This window comes from Perognathus longimembris, chromosome 1 (genome assembly GCF_023159225.1).
Source record: "Perognathus longimembris pacificus isolate PPM17 chromosome 1, ASM2315922v1, whole genome shotgun sequence".
Lineage (NCBI taxonomy): Eukaryota > Metazoa > Chordata > Mammalia > Rodentia > Heteromyidae > Perognathus > Perognathus longimembris.
This window is the reverse complement of record NC_063161.1, coordinates 50197180-50215054: the sequence shown is the minus strand read 5'-3', so window position 1 is coordinate 50215054 and position 17875 is coordinate 50197180. Positions and strand designations below refer to the sequence as shown.

Below are 17875 nucleotides of genomic sequence, written 5' to 3'. Positions count from 1 at the left end.
GCAAATGAGATATTGAGGCCTAAGGACGACATTAAGCAATCTATTCAAGCTTGCACAGCTGATGAGATGCTGAGCCAGGGCCAGGACCAGGTGGCATGGCTGCAGCTAGGCTCTTGGCCTTGCACTGCCATGCCTCTCTGGTACACAGCATTTGGGTCCAACTCTCACCTCCCACAACTTCTGGTTTCCGTCCACTTCTACCACACTGATGCCACTCTGCTGCTCTGATGCCATCCTGCATAACAGCCACCTCAATGCGTTCTATCCCACAAGGCATCTCTGCCCCCCAAGCCTCCCTGTGCTGCCATGCCTCCATGCTAATGGTCCCATTTCATTTCCTTTCAACCTATTCCTGTTCGTTGCCATGAGAAGGGGGCAAGGCAGTGGCCAAGTGAGGAAATCCTTCATTCAGTCATCTTTCATCATCCCTAATACCATGGAAGCAGGAGAAGTTCTAATTAGTGAAGCCTGAGAGAATTCCCCCTCCCAAAGGCAGGAGGATGGGCCTTGTGGTAACATCGCAAGATCAGTAAAGACCCACTTTGATGAGACTTGCTCTAGCAGTGGACACCGATGGGTCAGTGAACTTCTCCTGACTTTGGAACATTGGAAGAACATTTACAAAATCAGAAACCAAGAAGATGTGGCCACTGGGAGAGGCCCAGGGAAATGGTACAATAAAAGGTGGGTGTGGCCCCAGAGACTCGCACGTGCATAGATGGTAATTGTCATCATTGTCTTCTTTTGCATTCAGTGGTCACAATTTAAAACCAACCATTGATGAGCCTCTGGGCTTTTTTTGTCTTAGATGTTTGAGTACGGTGCCAATGTGAATGTGAGCTTAAGTGTGGTGTTCGAACATCTGATTTCAATATTGATGAGAGTATCTCTAAGGTGGGATTGTGGTTTTGATGTCCTCACCAACAGTGCACAGAGGGTTCCAACTTCTCTAGTTCCTTGCCAAGATTTATCTTATGTTTTTTTGAATTATAGTTATCCCAGTGGGTGAAAATTAGCTCCTCATTATGGGTTTAATTTCCATTTCCTTAATGTCTAAACACCTTAAGTGTATCTCACGCGCTCAGGGCCATTTGTATATCTTCTTTAAATAAAATTTCATTACAATCTCCTGATTTTTTTAACTAGGTAATTCTTTTCTTTTAGTCTTTTGTTTGTTTTTAGTTCTTTTCTGCTCAAGGATGGCACTCTACCACTTGAGCTACAGCTCCATTTCTGGATTTTTGCTGGTTAATTGGAGATAAAAGTCTCATGGACTTTCCTTCCTAGGCTGGCTTCAAACTGTGATTCTCAGATCTCAGCCTCCTGAATAGCTAGTATGATAGACTTGAGCCACCAGTGCTCAGGTTAGGTAATCTTTTTCTTGTTGAGATGCAAGAGTTCCTTATATATGTTGAATATCAAGCCCTGATTAGACATATAACTTGTAAATTTTTCCTCTTTCTTTTCCACTTTTTTATGAGCATCAATTAATTATACAAGGAGGTTTTATTTTAAATGTCTATAGATGCATATAAACCTTAACACTAGACTCTCCTCTCTGTGTCTGCCTGTATGTATGTCTGTCTCTGTCTGTCTATTTGTCTGTCTCTATCTCTCTGTTTCACTGTCTCTCTCTCATTCTCTCTTTCTTCCCTTGTTTTTTGTTGTTGTTTTTTTTTTTTTTTGTGGCAGGATCTTACTACATAGCCCAGGCTGGACTTGAACTCACCATCTTTCCTGCCTCAGCCTCCCTAGTGCTAGGTTTATAGCTCTTCACCACTACACACACCTCATTCCACTTCTTTGATAGTCTCCTTGAACTAACAAAAGGTTTTAAGTTTCATGGGTTCCACTTTAGCTACTTTCTCTTCCATACTTTATACTTTTGGTGTCACATCCAAGATTCTATTATGAGATCCAAAGTGAAGATTTACCCTTATATTTTCTTTATGGTTTTACTTAACTTTTATTTAGGTTGTTGATTCATTTTGACTCATTGTTGCATATAATGTAACATAAGGCCTGCACTCAAACCTCCTGTGATGGTATGATTCAAATTCTCCCTCTGGGAGTCTGGATGCCTATCTTTCTGATCACTTGAGTAATCTCTCTTCCTCCAGGAAGCCTTCCTTGCTTAGCCTCCCATTATGGCCACTCCCTGACTTGCACAACTTTGAATAGCTCCTGGGATTGGCTGCTAGCAGCATAGTAGGATTGTGTACATGAAGCAATGGGTTCCATCATCATTAGTGGATATTTGGAGTGTCTAACAGACTGACAAAAACACACCTCTAATATCACTCAAGAGCAGTTTACTGAATATACCGCAGAAATCCAGAGTCCTTCGTTCAAGCAAGGGAAGGACTAGAAGGTGGCATTTTGAGGAAGATTTCCACCATGAGCCAAGGCCTTTGACTGGATGGCAGACACAAAGTAACGTCTCTTCACTGGACTCAGTTCATGACATGGTAATTGAGAGTCAGAAGCTAAGACACCGCCTGTGTCCTGTGAAAATAGAACCTGTAGCCAAGTGACCAAGGACCAATCACATCCCACCATCCTGACAGAGGACAAGTCAATTTGATACTCCCTCTGGTAAAGAAACAGTGGTATGTCCTAGGCAGAGCTTGGCCAGGCTGGAGCTAGCACTGGGTGGGAGAGGCCCGGGGGAGTGACTGGGACACGTTGCTCTCAGAGGAACAGCTGCCCTGTCCTCTGATCACACCTTCCTTGCAGGACAAGGTGAGAATTAGAGGAGAGTCCCTGGCATTTATTAGGTATTTACTAAATGGAAGCAGCTATTGCCATGAATAATAGAGAGGGTTGGTGGATGACACAAGGTGGCAAAAAGTCCCCATCCCTCTCCATTTGGCTCCCTGAATAGGATTCAAATAGTGGTGGCACCTGATAAAGATCTAACTTCTCACACCCTTGTGATATGACTTAAGGTTCATCCTACCATGCTGGCAGGGGTTTAAAAAAAAAAGTATTTTGAACAATTGAGAACCTGACCTAAGCACAAAACTACCTCTCCCTTCTCTTCCTCTCTCTCCTCTTCCTCCTCCTCTCCCTCCCCCCCCAACTCCCCCTCTGTCTCTGTAGGGCCTGATCATAGCTGCCAGAAGGCCAAGAAGATGCTGATGGCTGCATGTCTATGGCTGCCTGCCAGCCGAAGGCAGCCAGGGAAACGAGAAGTCACAAATTGCAAATGGGACCCACAGGCACAGGGAGGGCCACCACATCCATCAGAACTGGAAAGCAAGATAAGCCATGGCATAGAGAGTGTACTGCAGACAGTCCTAAAACTCAGAGATGAGGCTTGAGGCTTGGCAGGCATCTTGGGAGAAAGGCAAAGACATCCTTTCTTCCAGGTGCTAAGGTGAGGTGATAGGCTTATCGAGTGGTCTTCCTGCCTGGCGTGCTAGCTGAAACACTTTTTTCTTGGGACTCCTTGAGGTCTCCGGCTCGTATCCCTCGAGTCTTGGGCTGACCACTTCGGGGACTGCTGGGTCCGCCGGCTGCATTGACGGCACTGAGGTCAGCACTCACAGAGCTAGGGTGGTAACCATAGCTGCCATAGCTATTGCTGCTGATAACCGCTGGGGAGGTAAAGTCAAGAGCAGGGAGAGAGAGGCAGGTGTCAATCAACAAGAGATGACAACTACAATATCCTGTTTAATCCCACCACATTCCTTAGTGGTCAAGACAGCCAAGGTGATGGAGACCCTGCCATGGGCCGGCATCTGTGTGGTACAAGTAGCACATAAGACAGACACCATGTTTGTTCTCCTAGACATCTGAGGAAAGTCCCTCCTCCACGCCTACTCTAGGTGACAGTATCCCAAGGGAGAGGTAGCCAGAAGAGGTCTGGGTGGGACTTCAGTCACTATTGCCAAGGAACAAAATGGGAGACAATTCCTCAGAAGCCAGAGAGCCTCTACAGGGCAGTAACAAACACTTCTGCCTGCAGCTGAGACAATGAGTGGAGGTGTCCCAGGACCCCTGCCTTTCCCAGCCAGCTCAGGAATACTCACAGATGCTCACAGAAGATGGATTCTCACCAGACATCCTGCAAGACAGAAAATTAAAAGAAAAAAATCAGGGATGTCTCCAAATTCAGCAAAGCTTCAGTGGCTCTTGCTTTCTTGAGTATGTCCATTGATTTCATTCGTGTGTGTGTGTGTGTGTGTGTGTGTGTGTGTGTGTGTGCATGCTGGTACTGAGATTTGAACTCAAGGCCTCACAGTCTTGCTTGGCTGTTTTGCTCAAGGCTGGCTCTATTGAGACACCCTTTCACTTCCAGCTTTTTGCTGGTTCATTGAAGGATCTCTTGGTTTTGTCTGCCTGGGCCGGCTTTGAACCATAATCTTCAGATCTCTCAGCTTCCTGAGTAGCTAGAATTACAGGCATGAGCCACCAGCACCCAGCTTATTTCATTCTTACAGGTGGAGATGAGAGATTCCATTCTACTGGTGGGAAAATAGAGACCTTCCATGATTTGCCAAGACCATTCATCTAGCCTGTAGCAGTCTGTCTGCCCCATGGGCTCTGCTTATGGTCCCTCATGGCCACTTGTGTTCATGGCTTTTGTCTGACAACCCCTTGCAGGAAGCAGCTGTTGAGCTCACCTGCCAAATCATCACCTCTCCTATTCGTGGTGTCAACAGCGCTCTTGATACCGTGTTGTTGTTCATCTTCCATATCCCAAACAGCCCCTCAACCACATGGGACAGCCACAGCCCCTTTCTCCCATGGCAGGCACCAAGGTGCTCTGGGCCCTCACCTGCACTCCTCGCCCTCCAGCAGCTTGCGGTAGGTGGCAATCTCCATATCCAAGGACAGCTTCAGGCTCATGAGCTCCTGGTACTCACACATCATCCGGGCCAGCTCTCCCTTAGCCTGGTGCAGGGCGCCCTCCAGCTCATCTAGCTTGGCCTGGGCATCTTTGAGGGCAGTGTCCCCTCGCTGCTCAGCATCGGCGATGACCATTTCCAGATTGGAACACTGTGGGATGGGGGAGGAGAGCATGGAAATAGAACATAAAGTAATGTGTGGATCATACAAGTCAAGTAACGTACCTCTCACTAGGCAGACAAGACCCAAAGTGGCAGCAAGGAACAGCCACACAGCCAGCAGCAAGCGTTACTCTGTTTTCTATTGCAGATGAATGTTTAAAGGAATTGTCTTATCAAGGAAGCTATGGGAGAGTTGCATTTCAGGAGTGTGGGAAGAAAGGCTAATATTTGCAAACATATAACCCAGGGTCTAGGGTTATAGAACCGGGTACACTAGATACAGGAGAATCAAGCAAGGAACTCCAGCTACACTGGCCTTAAGAATCAAGCAGCATGCCTATGCACCCTGTAGTCAGATGTCTTCTGCAGGACATCTCCCCAGCAGAGATCCAAGAGTAAACATGTCTGGCTGCTTCCAGCCACTCTGTAAGTAACTCCGCTTAATGCTCCCACATCTAGCTTGGAGAGGTAGGAGCCTTCCCTTAGAATAATCACGAGTTCAAAACTAGACTCTGGTGGACCCCATGAGATACTGTGGTGCCAATTGCTAAACAGGGAGTGGGGTGGGGTGGGGTCTCACAGAGTCCATGAGACCCTATGGACTCTTGCTGTATGAGGAACTATGGGGTACAGAGAGGATGGCAGACTGTGATCTGTCCATTTGCAACTCGATCATGGGCAAGGTTGTGCTGGGTTCTTTAGGGGAATTCTAGAGAGCATCTCCCCTCTCCCCCACCATTGACACAGCATCTAGGACATGCTGCTTTCAGGTATGACAGGGTACCTAGATAAAAATGCAGAGGGTCTCGTGGCACAGGGCAAAGGATCCAGGAAGGCTTCATCTTCTGCTAGGTCTGTCAATCACCAGAGCCATGCCCCACCTCAACAGCAAGAACTTAATATGGCTACAGAGGGTCTGGTTCCACACCCATGTCTTGTATTGGGTGAGAGGAATAAGGACAGGATCTGTTCTCAGAGGGGCACACCTGAAGGATTGGTTGGACACAAAATATATCTGAGCAAGAAAACACTTGGGCTCAAATCCTGTTCCTGTTAATTACCAGCTGGGAGCCATGAGCAAGTCCCTTCACTTCTTCTGCTCAGATGCCTTATCTGTACACAGAGAGGACAGAGGATGGGCTCAAATCTTTCCAGTTCTGATAGCAGGGGGGGGGGGGGGGGGAGCGAGAGGAATGAAGCTGAATGGGAAAGAGGCACTATGGTTGGCCTGGCATCTCTTATGCCCAGGAGGAGAGACTTGCTTCATCCTGAATGTCAGGTCCCAGCATCTCCAGCACCAGGGGTGATACTGAGCCTTGCATTCTCCACTGCTCACCTGCTTCTTCACATTGGTGATGTCACAGCGGATCCTCTGAATGAGCCGGTTCAGCTCTGACATCTCGCTTCTGGTGTGTTTGAGGTCATCTCCATGACGGCCGGCTGCCAGCTGCAGCTCCTGGATCTAGTGTTCAGAGGCAGAAGGTGGTGATGAGACCAGGATGGGAAGGGTGCTGAACAAATACTCCTACCACCAGGATGAGCCTGAGAAGCTGGGGTACAGGTGGTAGAGCCAGCCTCTCAGTGTCTTTCCAGCTCTAACCAAGAACTACCCCATGTGGCCCTCTCCTTCTATCTCATCCTGGCCTGTAGTCTTTCCTAGGATGGATGGGGAAAGATGCAGGTCACACAAACTAAGCATTCCTCACTGTGAGAGAGCTCTAGCTCTCTCCCTCATCAATTTAACACCTATTTGGAGAAGCATCTTCTGAAGAACCTGCTCTACCCCAGGTCCTGGAATCCAGCAGAGAGCAAGGCAGGACAGGTAAAGCCATTAGTTACCCATTTTCTTGCGACACTTTCTTGATCACAGGGCAAGAGAGAGGAAAGTCCGATCTCATGGACCCTTGAAGGGGGTCACAGGCAAGATCGATGGAATTGGTGGGTTCTCCCAGTACCCAGACTCTGGATAAGAAGAAATGGCAAGTACACTGACAGGGGGAAAGGGCCAGCAGGAGACAGGAAGATGAACCACAGCCATCCTTGCTGTTAGGGGTGCTATAGTTTGTATTAATGGCTTGGCTCTCAGCTTGGTCCTTTTGGGAGATGGTGGAAACTTTAGTAGTTGGAGCTTGGTAGGAGGAAGTTAGATCACTGGCAGGCAGGTACTTGAAGATGATAATGGAGCCCTGGCACGCGCTCTCTCTCTCTCTCTCTCTCTCTCTCTCTCTCTCTCTCTCTCTCTCTCTCTCTCTCTCTCTCTCTCTCTCTCTCTCTCTCTCTCTGCTTCCTGGTTGTCGTGAAGGGAGCAGCCTCCTCGCGCCATGTCATACTGTGCTACCAGAGCACTGAGCCACCACAGACTAAAACCTCAGAAGCCATCAGGCAGAATCAGCCTTTCTGTCTTATAAGTTGATTTTCTTGGGTAATTTGTCACAGTGATGGAAAGCCCGCTAAGACAGGTAAAATATAAAGAATGTGAAAAGGGGTTCCCATGAGTACCCAGGTAACAGTTTTTTTATCTGATAACCCCAGAGGGCCCTACCCCAAAGTATAACTCCAGTAGTCATGTACTTCTTTGGTTCCACTTGCTCCTGGAGTCTTCCCATAGCTGTCGGTAAATCTCTGGGCTTCCCCTTCTCTCAAGCCCCACCCAACCCCAGCTCACCCACAGCTGCTCTGCTCCATGATTGTGACTGCCCTCCTGCCCTTGAGCAGCAGGCTGTCATGCCTGTCTGTGATAGGACCACCTTGTGCTCTCCTCCCTTCTCTATTGGGTACACCACACCCACACCAGTGTTTTGATAACATTGAGAATTCCTTTGAGGAGAACGACCCGTGGTCGTGACACCCTCTCCTGCAGCACACGTGTGTCAGTATCTCCTGCATTCTCTAGTGCCAGGGGCCTTTCCCAGGAAGGAGGGAAACCCCGCTGGTGCCCACCTTGGTCTGGTAGAGAGCCTCTGCCTCAGCCTTGCTTTTCAGGGCGATGTCCTCGTAGTGGGCACGGACCTCGGTGATGATGCCATCCAGATTCAGGTCCCGGTTGTTGTCCATGGACAGGATGACAGATGTCTCACTAGCATGAGTCTGGATCTGGGCCATCTCCTGAGTTGGGAGATGAAGGCAGATTCAGGCCCTCAGTTTCCCCACTCCTTCCCCACACCTGGGCTCCTGGTCTCTGATACAGGTGTTACTGGGATCCACAGAGCTCAAGTGAGGGAAATAGCCACTGGAGATGTGCCTTCCCAAAGTGCCCCAAGTACTACAGTGGCAGCGGGGAGTGAGAGGCAAGAAAGATCTGCTGCCTACAGTTTCAAAGAACCCCTCCTCTCAGGAGGACCTCATGGGGTCATCTTTATCCTGCCTGTGGGAAAAACCATTATTGTGTCCCAGATGACACGGTCTCATGACCAGGCATAGGAGCCTGTTCTTCAGTGGTCAGCCAGTTCTGGGACTTAGATCTTCCTATCTAAACATCTTTCCCTATAGTAGCCCTAAATCCCTCTGGCCAGAAACCCCCTGAATGAGCCAGGTAATGCTGCAGCTGGAAAGAGGTGGAGACGGGGGATAGGCAGGTTCTCACCGCATCATACAGACACTTGAGGAACTTGATGTCTTTTTCCAAAGAATCCACTTTGGCTTGAAGCTCCACCTTCACTGTGTAGGCTGCATCTGCATCCTGCCAAGAGACCCCACAGCTGTCACTCGACCAGTCCTATCCCATCAGCATCCCTGCTCATGCCCTCACCCCAAAACATCTGAATTTCTATTTTGCCCACAAAGGAAAGAAAACATATAGACAGAGTTGCTCGCCATCAAGCAACTCACTGAATCTTTGGAAATAGGAAAGGGGGGATAGAACCTGCTTTTCCTCTGTCCTTGGAGAACACAATGCCCAGAGAAGTACTGAGTTTCCTCATGTCACACAAAAAAGACTGAAGTGAGCCAGGACAAAGACAAAGTGTCTATCTCTGGCCAATTCTTGGGTGGGTGTTCTTTCTCTCTAGGTCTCTGGAGGCCAGCACAATGATCCATCTTTAAGGCAAGTCTGAAGTGGCCCTACATGCAGCCCTGAGCCCTGAGTTGCTTAGGATGGGGATATAAGAGAGATCAGAGGCCACAGGCTCTTCTCTGCCTACCTTCTTGAGTACCACAAACTCATTCTCAGCTGCAGTGCGCCTGTTAATCTCCACCTCGTATCTGTGCCAGGAGAGAAGACAGAAGAGACCTCAGCCCTGCAGTCAAGTGACCTTCTCTTCCCAGTAGTCAGGTAAGCACTTGGGCTACTGGAAACCAGTAGGGTCTCCTAGGATGAGCACAGATACTAAGTCCCTGGGTTCCTTGCTATAATTCATTCACTGTACTCCAGGAAGATACCCAGGAGTGTGTGGGGCTCCTTGATCCGCACGTGAGTCAATGAGCATGGGGGTTCCTACCTATCAACCAGGTAGATGCTTCCATCACCCAGGGAGGACATCTTCTCCTTCACTAGGGAAGAGGACATGAGGTCCAGACCTAATAGCTTGCTCCTTGCCCTCTTAAAAACAAAATGGCACATGACCCATGACCCTTACTTCTTCTTGTAGTCCTCTACCACATCCCTCATACTCCTCAGTTCTGAGTCCAGCCTCACTCGGTCCCCGGACAGCATCTCCAGCTGCTTCCGCAGGCTACTGATGTGGCCCTCATAAATGGGCTCCAGATTCTTCCTGCAGTTGTTCAGGTCCAGCTGTTGCAGCAGCTCCCACTTGGTCTCCAGCACCTGGTTCTGCTGCTCCAGGAAGCGCACCTGGAACCCAAATCAAAGGCCACCTAGAATCACATGGACATTCTTATGCCCCATGGACATACATCACTTTTAGACCATGTGGATTTTTGTAAAGTCTTTAGGGTCAAGTCCTGAGTCACTACCCTTGCCACCTGGCACAAACAAGATCTTTTGTAAATGTTCACCCCTAGCTTTGTGGACCATCATCCAAGAGGGAGATGCCAACACTTTCTTCTATTGCCTGACTCTGTTCAGAGAGATACTAGGTGTCTTCCTGTGTTGTGAGACCCTCCCTCTGAACAGTGCTTGATTTTCTCAGCTCTCCTGTTCCTTAGGAAGTTGGGGTTCTGCCTAGCTGTCTCCAGAGGTCCCTCACTTCTTTCTCAAGGTGTAGCTGCCCTCTGTCCAATTGCTCACCCTTCTTTGATAAATCCCCAAAGAAAACAATCCACGGTGAGCTCTGGTGGCTCATGACTAACTACGCAGGAGTCTGAGCGCTAAGGATCACCAAAGTTTAAAGCCAGACCAGGCAGGAAAGTCTGTGAGCCAGTTATCTCAAAGGAATCAGCAAAGAGTCAGAAGTGGAGACATGATTCAAGTAGTAGAGTGCTTGAGTGAAAAAAACATAAGAGACTATGTGAAGCCCTGAGTTCAAGACCCAAGAGGAGAGGGGGGGAGGAGGAGGAAGAGAGGGGAAGAGGAGGGAGGGAGAGGGAGGAGGAGGAGGAAGAAGCGAAGGAGGAGGAGGAAAAGGAGAAGGAAGAAGAGAGGAGGAGGAGGAGGAGGAGGAGGAGGAGGAGGAGGAGGAGGAGGAGGAGGAGGAAGGAGAAGGAGAAGGAGAAGGAGAAGGAGAAGAAGAAGAAGAAGAAGAAGAAGAAGAAGAAGAAGAAGAAGAAGAAGAAGAAGAAGAAGAAGAAGAAGAAGAAGAAGAAGAAGGAGAGAAGAGGAAGGAGGGAAGGAAGGAAGGAAGGAAGGAAGGAAGGAAAGAAGGAAGGAAGGAAGGAAGGAAGGAAGGAAGGAAGGAAGGAAGGAAGGAAGGAAGGAAGGAAGGAAGGAAGGGAGGGAGGGAGGGAAGGAAAAATAGAAAATAGTTCATTTACTCCTTTGCTCTACCTACCTCTCAAATCTGCTCTCCTCCCCTTATGATAAGGCTGCCTCCCCACCAAGCCCCAGGTGCATCCTCTCTGACACAGAGAAGTTGCTCATATCTTGTTAAATTTCTGTATCCTCCTGGGGGACATACCTTATCAATAAAGGACGCAAACTTGTCATTCAGAGCCTTGATCTGCTCCCGTTCCTGGGCCCGCATTTTCTGGATCTTGGGGTCCAGCTCCACATTGAGGGGGGCCAGGAGGCTCTTGTTGATGGTCACGTGGTGGATGCCTCCAGGCGAGCACACAGATGGACATGTAGGCCCCAGGGCCACACTGCCAAACATGCTACCAGCAAAGCCACTGGCCCGGCCCCCTCCATACCCAGAGCCATGCCCGAAGCTGGGGCCCCCAGCCCGAATACTACTGCCTGTCATGTTGAAGGAAATATGTCGATTTCCCCCAAAACTATAGAGGCTCCGACTGCCAAAGCCAGCCCCAACCCCTTGGCCAGGGGCACGGTAAGAGGCCACGCTGCCCACAGCCTTCCTGGGCACCACTGCAGAAAGCACGCTGAAGCTGCCCTTGTCTCCGCCAGGCCTGAGGTTCAGCTGCCGACTCATGGTGGCTAAGAAGGAGCTGACACTGCTGGAGAAACACAGTTGCCAAGGGCCAGAGAATGTATGTTGGTGCCCCAGAGTGCGACCTGCTTTTATCCCCAAGGATCCCAGTGCACCGGAAAAGGGCGTCTCTCCACTATCTCCTTTCCCTACTACAGGGCTGGGGCAATTTACAGAACTGAGATCTTCAAGCCTTTGAGCAACAAAGCCCGTCTGATAACAGGTGGAAGATGCTGGCCTTGCACACTAAAGTGGTCTAATTTGGAATTTAACTATGCTCCCTAATTAGGGAGTAGAGACTTATCCCCTCCAGAGATCTCCTAGCTTTATTTTTCCAAGGCTGCCTCCTTCTTGCTTATCTACCAGCATGGACCAGGAGAGAAATGTCAGCTTTTATCCAGAGAGAGCTCATCTGAACATGCTAGGTTTCCTCACCCCCAAAGAAACACAGCTCCCCTGTCATCTGTCTCGCTGAGGTACTCCTCAGGGAAGAGCAGATGTGGGAAGAAGAGGACTCTCCTTCAAAAATCTGCATCTAAACAGAAGCTAGAGTGATGCTGGAGACGACAGCTCTTCCGGATACAGCCCAGAGGGAGGGTGGAAACCAGGAGCAGTGTCCACCTGAGCCAGTGTGAGAATCTGTCTGGGCTTTCAGTATTGATGTGGACAGCCTGATGGGCAATGAACTTGAGCTTGCCCTTTCACGCAGCTTCCACTTTCTCCAGTAGAGTTTGCTTTTCTTGATAAACTGGACTGGCCCATTGTGGGAGGTGAGGAAAAAAAACAAACTGGATGTTAGCTCATTTCACCCTTTATAGAATACCCTGTGGCTGAAGTTAATTGGGCACTCCTGAACACTTCTACTTCTTGGTGAGTTCTAAGAGCCATTCAATTTTAGGACAAGAAATATCAGCCTGTTGAGCTCACGTAGTCCTGGTAGAATGAAACGTTTAGAACATGCTCCCAAACTAAGAATCTGGCAGCTGTCCCAATGCAGGACTCTGTGGCCACCCATAACTATATGAGAAGCTTGGCTCCCACCACACAGATGGAAAGTACTAGGCAGTAACTCCAGCTAAGGGAAAAGAAGCTGGGGTTGGGGGGTCCTGGGAACTGGGAGGTGATGAAATAGAGGCAGAGCCTGTCCCAGAGGATTCACTGCAGGACATTTGCCTAGAAGCCTTAAAGCCCCAGTGGCCTCCTTTCTCTAAGGCCCTGTCTTCCGCTTTCTTGGCAGGTCCTGGCCCCAAGGCATGGGAGGGCATAACAGAAGTGGTGGCTTGTGGTTTTCTAATGTAGGTGGCAATGATGGCAACAGGTTAATGGTTAACTGGGGTACCCCTACACACCCTGACACATACAAACACACAAGGACTCTAGCCATGCCTCCTTTCTGGTGTAAAATGTCAATCAATTGTATACAGTCCTTGACGTGGGGCTTGCCAACGTGGGGCCCCAGCCACCCAGGATCCTGTAGCCCAATGAGAGGAATCTGAGCCAAAACTGAAACCAGCCATTGTGAGCAATGAAAGGGAGCATGCTGGGGAGTGGGGTTTTAGGAACCCCCAGAGACTTATATTCCCCACCCCCCTCATTAATCCAGGTTTTCCCTATATGGGATAGGCTGGCATCAAACTCACAATCCTCCTCCTGAGTGCTAGGATTATAGGCACATGCCACCACATCCAGCAAGGGATAGCTAAGTTAACTTACACAGTACTCTGTTTATTTAAAGTCAAGAAACTGCCCAGCACTGATGGCTCACGCCTGTTAATCATAGCAACTCAGGAGGCTGAGATCCGAGGATCAAGGTTGAAAGACAGCCTAGGCAGGAGATTTCATGATGCACTTAACTTCAGTCAACCAGAAGAAAAAAAGCCAGCAGTGGAAGTGCGGCTCCAGTGGTAGAGTGCCAGCCTTGACAGTAAAAGCTAAAGGAGAGTGCCCTGGTCCTGAATTCAAGCCCTGGTACCAGCACACGCACACAAATAAATAAAAGTTGAGAAACTGAGGTTTAGGGACATTCAAGAATGTGTCCAAGATCACTCACTTTAATAATAAAGATAAAAATCATAGAGCAGGACGCCGAGTTCCCATAGGCATGGCATGCAGAGAGTTCTGCGTGGCAGGCATGGCAGGCATAGCAAGTGTGGGCTCAATCCCTCATCTTTATGCCATGGAACCTGGGGACAACACTCCAGAGGTCAGAGGGGAAGTTAGCCAAAACTAAGATGAGCAGAGGGAAAGAAAGACGCACTTTCATGGGAAAGTAGCTTGTTTTTATCACCCCAATAGCTGACCCTCCATCACAGACTGCAAAGGGACCATAAAGCTGGTTCTGCTCATCTGAAGGCGGTGCTTCGCATCTCCTCTGCCATGGCTGAGAATGAGCTCATCTACTAGGATACCTAAGCCTCTTACTGGGGTCTCCGTAGCTGAGGCCCTTTGCTGCAGGCTGGAGAAGACTTAGGGTAACAAACAGAAAGCTTCTGGGTGCTTCCATGTAAACTGAGCCCACCTACGCTCAGAAGTGAGAGGCTAGGGATAACCCATGTGGGATCACTGGTCTTGGAAGCCTTTGTTGTTCACTATTCTAAAACCTCCTGCGAATCACTCAAGCCCTAGGCCTAGAGCTGTGGATGCTCAGAAAGGGCACAACCGTGACTGTAGTCATGACAGCGGTCATGGTTGTAATGGAAGCCAAGGGGAATTTCCTGCCAGTGCTGGTATGGAGGTGGCCACTCAGAGGTGCCCCTCCTAGCTGATTCCTAGAGAATATAATTGCAGGGGAGTTGCCTATGGTCTATGAAATCGGATCTCTGACAATCCACTGCCCCCCCCACTTCCTTGTGTTGACTACCCTTTAATTACTCACCATGATCTACATCCTTCTGTTTGGATTTATTGAACTAATGAGTGTCCAAAGCCTGAAAAGCCTGACTCCGTCAATGGATATGAAATGGAGTACCTACTGTGTGTACGACTTGATGCTAGTCATTGAGAGTGATGTCTAAGATAGGCTCTTCCACCACCACCACCCCCACCCCACCAGAACATCAACCAAAATGGGCAAAATCCAAGTACATAAAATATGTTCAGGTATCATTGTTTTTGTCTTAATCTACAGATCTGTAGTGGCTGATGAGTATAAATGAATGAATCAAAGATACTTATTTAAATTGATTTTTTAATATGCTTACTTGCAAATCCTAAGGATGACCACTGATGGCTCATGGCTGCAATTCTAGGTACACAAATCTGAGAACCACAGTTTGAAGCCAGCCCCAGACAAATTTGAGAGAGTCTTATCTCCAATTAGTCATCATAAAAAAGTGAGTCTATAGTTCAAAGGGTAGAGAGCCAGCCTTGATCACAAATGCCAAGTAAGAGCACAAGGCTCTGAGTTCAAACCCCAGGAAGTATAATAAGTAAAGTTCTAAAATAAATCAAAATTGTAAGTATTAATCAGCCCTTATTTATAAATGGAATGAAACAGAAGTCAGCCTGTGGGGTGGTATGGGAATTACAAGGTTGGCCAGAATCAACATATGCCCAGAGTCTCCTTGAGGCAGGGTAGGAGGCCTTGGCTGAGGGCTTACAGGGGCAGAAGCAACTTCTCAGCACCTCTACTATAGGTTGTACCCACAGAGTTGTACCCCCAGAGTTGAACCCCTGCTGTGCTGTCATGGTCTATGAATGAAGAGTCTCATTCTACAAAGCACACCACACTCACAGTAAATAGAAAGCAGTCCCAGATGAAGTATCATTGCAACCCCAAGGGCTGGGGGTATGGCCTAGTGGCAAGAGTGCCTGCCTCATATACATGAGGCCCTGGGTTCGATTCCCCAGCACCACATATACAGAAAATGGCCAGAAGTGGCGCTGTGGCTCAAGTGGCAGAGTGCTGGCCTTGAGCAAAAAGAAACCAGGGACAGTGCTCAGGCCCAGAGTCGAAGCCCCAGGACTGGCAAAAAAAAAAAAAAAAAAGAAAGAAAAAAATCATTGCAACCCCAAGTGGACATAGGAAGTCATGTCTGCTTGGTTCAAAAGTTGGTAAGGAAGGTCATTTTTCTCTAGCCCTTTGACCTATAAGGACAGTTGCCCTTGGGCACAGGACAACAGACCAGGGAAGAGATTTGGTATATCAAAATCAGTAATGGAGAGAAGATGTTTGAAGGATTCTTGAGCTAACTTAAGGACAGTGAGATGTGGCAATAAGTCACAGCACCTTAGCCGGACACAAGCTAACACTGAGTTTTCTGCTTTCTCTTACCAAATGAGCTCAAGGTGGAAAGCTAATACACTCTGCCTCTCCTAGTTGGTGGGAAAGGACCTTGCTTTCCCCTTCCTAGCTCCAAGTCAGCTAACCCATACAATAGCATTCATCTGCCTTTCTCCTATTGTCACCATGTCTCCATACATTCCCCTCTCCCCCCAAACTCTGCACTTTCTTGACATAAACTCCCTGGCTCCTCGAGAACTCAGTCCTTGAACTGATAGAATGTGCTTAAGAGAGTGAGTGAGGGAGTGGAATGCTTCCATTTGGGGCCTTTGACACAGAAAAAGGTCAGAGTGAGAGAGAATGTAGAAAGAGGGGGGCATTACTAAGGTGGTGCATTACTAAGAAGGGGTAAGAACAACTCTAGGCACAGAATTTCAGAACAAGCACCCCACACCCAGCTGCCGGGAGTCCCTCAGTATCATTGTTAGGGTTAAAAACCTGTCTATTTGCCCAGTTGAGGAGTTACCCAGGATGTCAGACTTTCACAGCTGCATCCCAGGAAAATCTGTCCATCACCCAAAGATCACCACCACATTTTAGAGTTTGCCAACTTCTCATTGTTCCTAAGAACCACCAAAGCCATTGCACCCAAGTCCATCAAATGGGAACACTTGAGTCAAGGGCCAGCAGCTCACGCCTATGATCCTAGCTACTCTGGAGGCTGAGGGTTAAGAATCAAGGTTCCAATTTTAAAAGTCTGGAAGTGGAGCTTTGACTCAATTGGTAGAGCACTAGCCTTGAGCTCAGGGATAGTGTCTGGGCTCTGAGTTCAAGCCCCAGAAACCTGCATGTACACACACACACACACACACACACACACACACACACACACACACCACACCACACCACACCACACACACACATTAAATAAATAAATAAATAAAATAAAATAAGCACTTGAGCAATTCCTTGGCCTCTCTGGGCTCTGCCCAGTGCCCCTTTGTGCTCACACATGTGTTAACAAGAATTCATCCAAATGTAGGGACAGCTAGAAAACAGCCTCCATCTGCTCCCCTGCTGGACCTCTAGGCCAGCCTAATCTGAAGACAAGACTTATTAGATACTCTGGCTGATGACCAGGGGTTCCTGGCTCCCTGAGCTGGTGTGGGCTTCTACAGCAGCCCTAGTGCTGGCCTGTCTGGGCTCCTGGGGTGCACAGTGAGGGCAGGGAATGAGGGGGTGGGGAGAGAATGGTGTTTTCCACTCCCAGCTCATCAGGGCTCTGTCCACCAGGGCCTTGCCCTGGTCCACTTCCTTCTGCTTAGGTCTCCTTTTCCCTAGCCTGAGTATCCTTTGCCTTCAGCAAACCTGCAGTGATTCTCCCTAAGCCCCTCACTCTTATTTCTCTCCTCCTCCCATTCCTATCCCCAGGGCCTGTACAGACTCATAGTCCACTAGCCTACATGATAGGTCAAACACACTTTAGCTCTCTGTCTCTCCCCTTAAAAAAAAAAACTCTCTCAACTCTCTGGCACTCCACCCACCGCCTGCCTGGGCATCACAGGCCCTTTCCTCTTAGCGCTAATGCACTCAGGTATGTCCAGGCAAGCTCTGTCTTGCTCTGAAATGGGGTGAATTTCTTTCCTCTGCTCATTTCAACATACTGCCAGGCCCCCATTTTGGGCTGTCTCAGACCCATCCTACCTCTAGTCACTTTGGGAAGAAATTGGAAAGGTGTTTTCACACACACACACACACACACACACACACACACATACACACACGCCATCAACTACCTCTATTGCCTGATTCTTTCTCAAAGTAGAGCAAAGACGCTATTGGGGGTGGGGAGGGGGGAGATTAATCTTTTGATTGTGACTGTGAAGTTGGGCTTGATCCACCTCTTCCGCTGTGCATTTGCATTGAAACGCACCAGCCACTCTGCAGGCTGTAATTAAGCCACATCATCACTAATGACATACTCCCTATCTCCTACCATCCCAGTCCAAACAGGAAGGAGAAGCCCAGCCCCACCCCATACCTAGGGAGATGCCGGAGCAGTAGGCCAGGCCTCCGGGGGCACCTGCCTCAGATATGGCGAGGGGGACCAGCCAGGCCCCTGCCTTCCCCATGTCCACAGGACAGCTAAGTTAGGAAGG

At 48.8% G+C, this 17875-nt stretch overlaps 1 protein-coding gene across 1 annotated transcript; it reads right to left on the bottom strand.

Moving 5' to 3' along the window:
- Positions 1-3393: 3393 nt before the first annotated feature.
- Krt74 (keratin 74) lies at positions 3394-11497 on the bottom strand. The gene is made up of 9 exons (XM_048350492.1): positions 11027-11497; positions 9590-9804; positions 9155-9215; positions 8599-8694; positions 7956-8120; positions 6352-6477; positions 4784-5004; positions 4035-4069; positions 3394-3599 (listed from the first exon to the last, which is right to left on the bottom strand). Exons 1-9 carry the CDS (start codon positions 11495-11497, stop codon positions 3394-3396), a joined length of 1596 nt encoding a protein of 531 aa, XP_048206449.1.
- Between the last annotated feature and the right edge of the window lie 6378 nt (positions 11498-17875).

Coding starts and splice junctions, on each gene's coding strand:
- Krt74 (XM_048350492.1), bottom strand. CDS start 11,497: ATGAGTCGGCAGCTGAACCTCAGGCCTGGCGGAGACAAGGGCAGCTTC. Junction 8,695..9,154: donor AGTTTGTGGTACTCAAGAAG/GTAGGCAGAGAA, acceptor GTCTCTTGGCAG/GATGCAGATGCAGCCTACAC. Junction 4,070..4,783: donor CTGGAGGGCGAGGAGTGCAG/GTGAGGGCCCAG, acceptor TCTGTCTTGCAG/GATGTCTGGTGAGAATCCAT.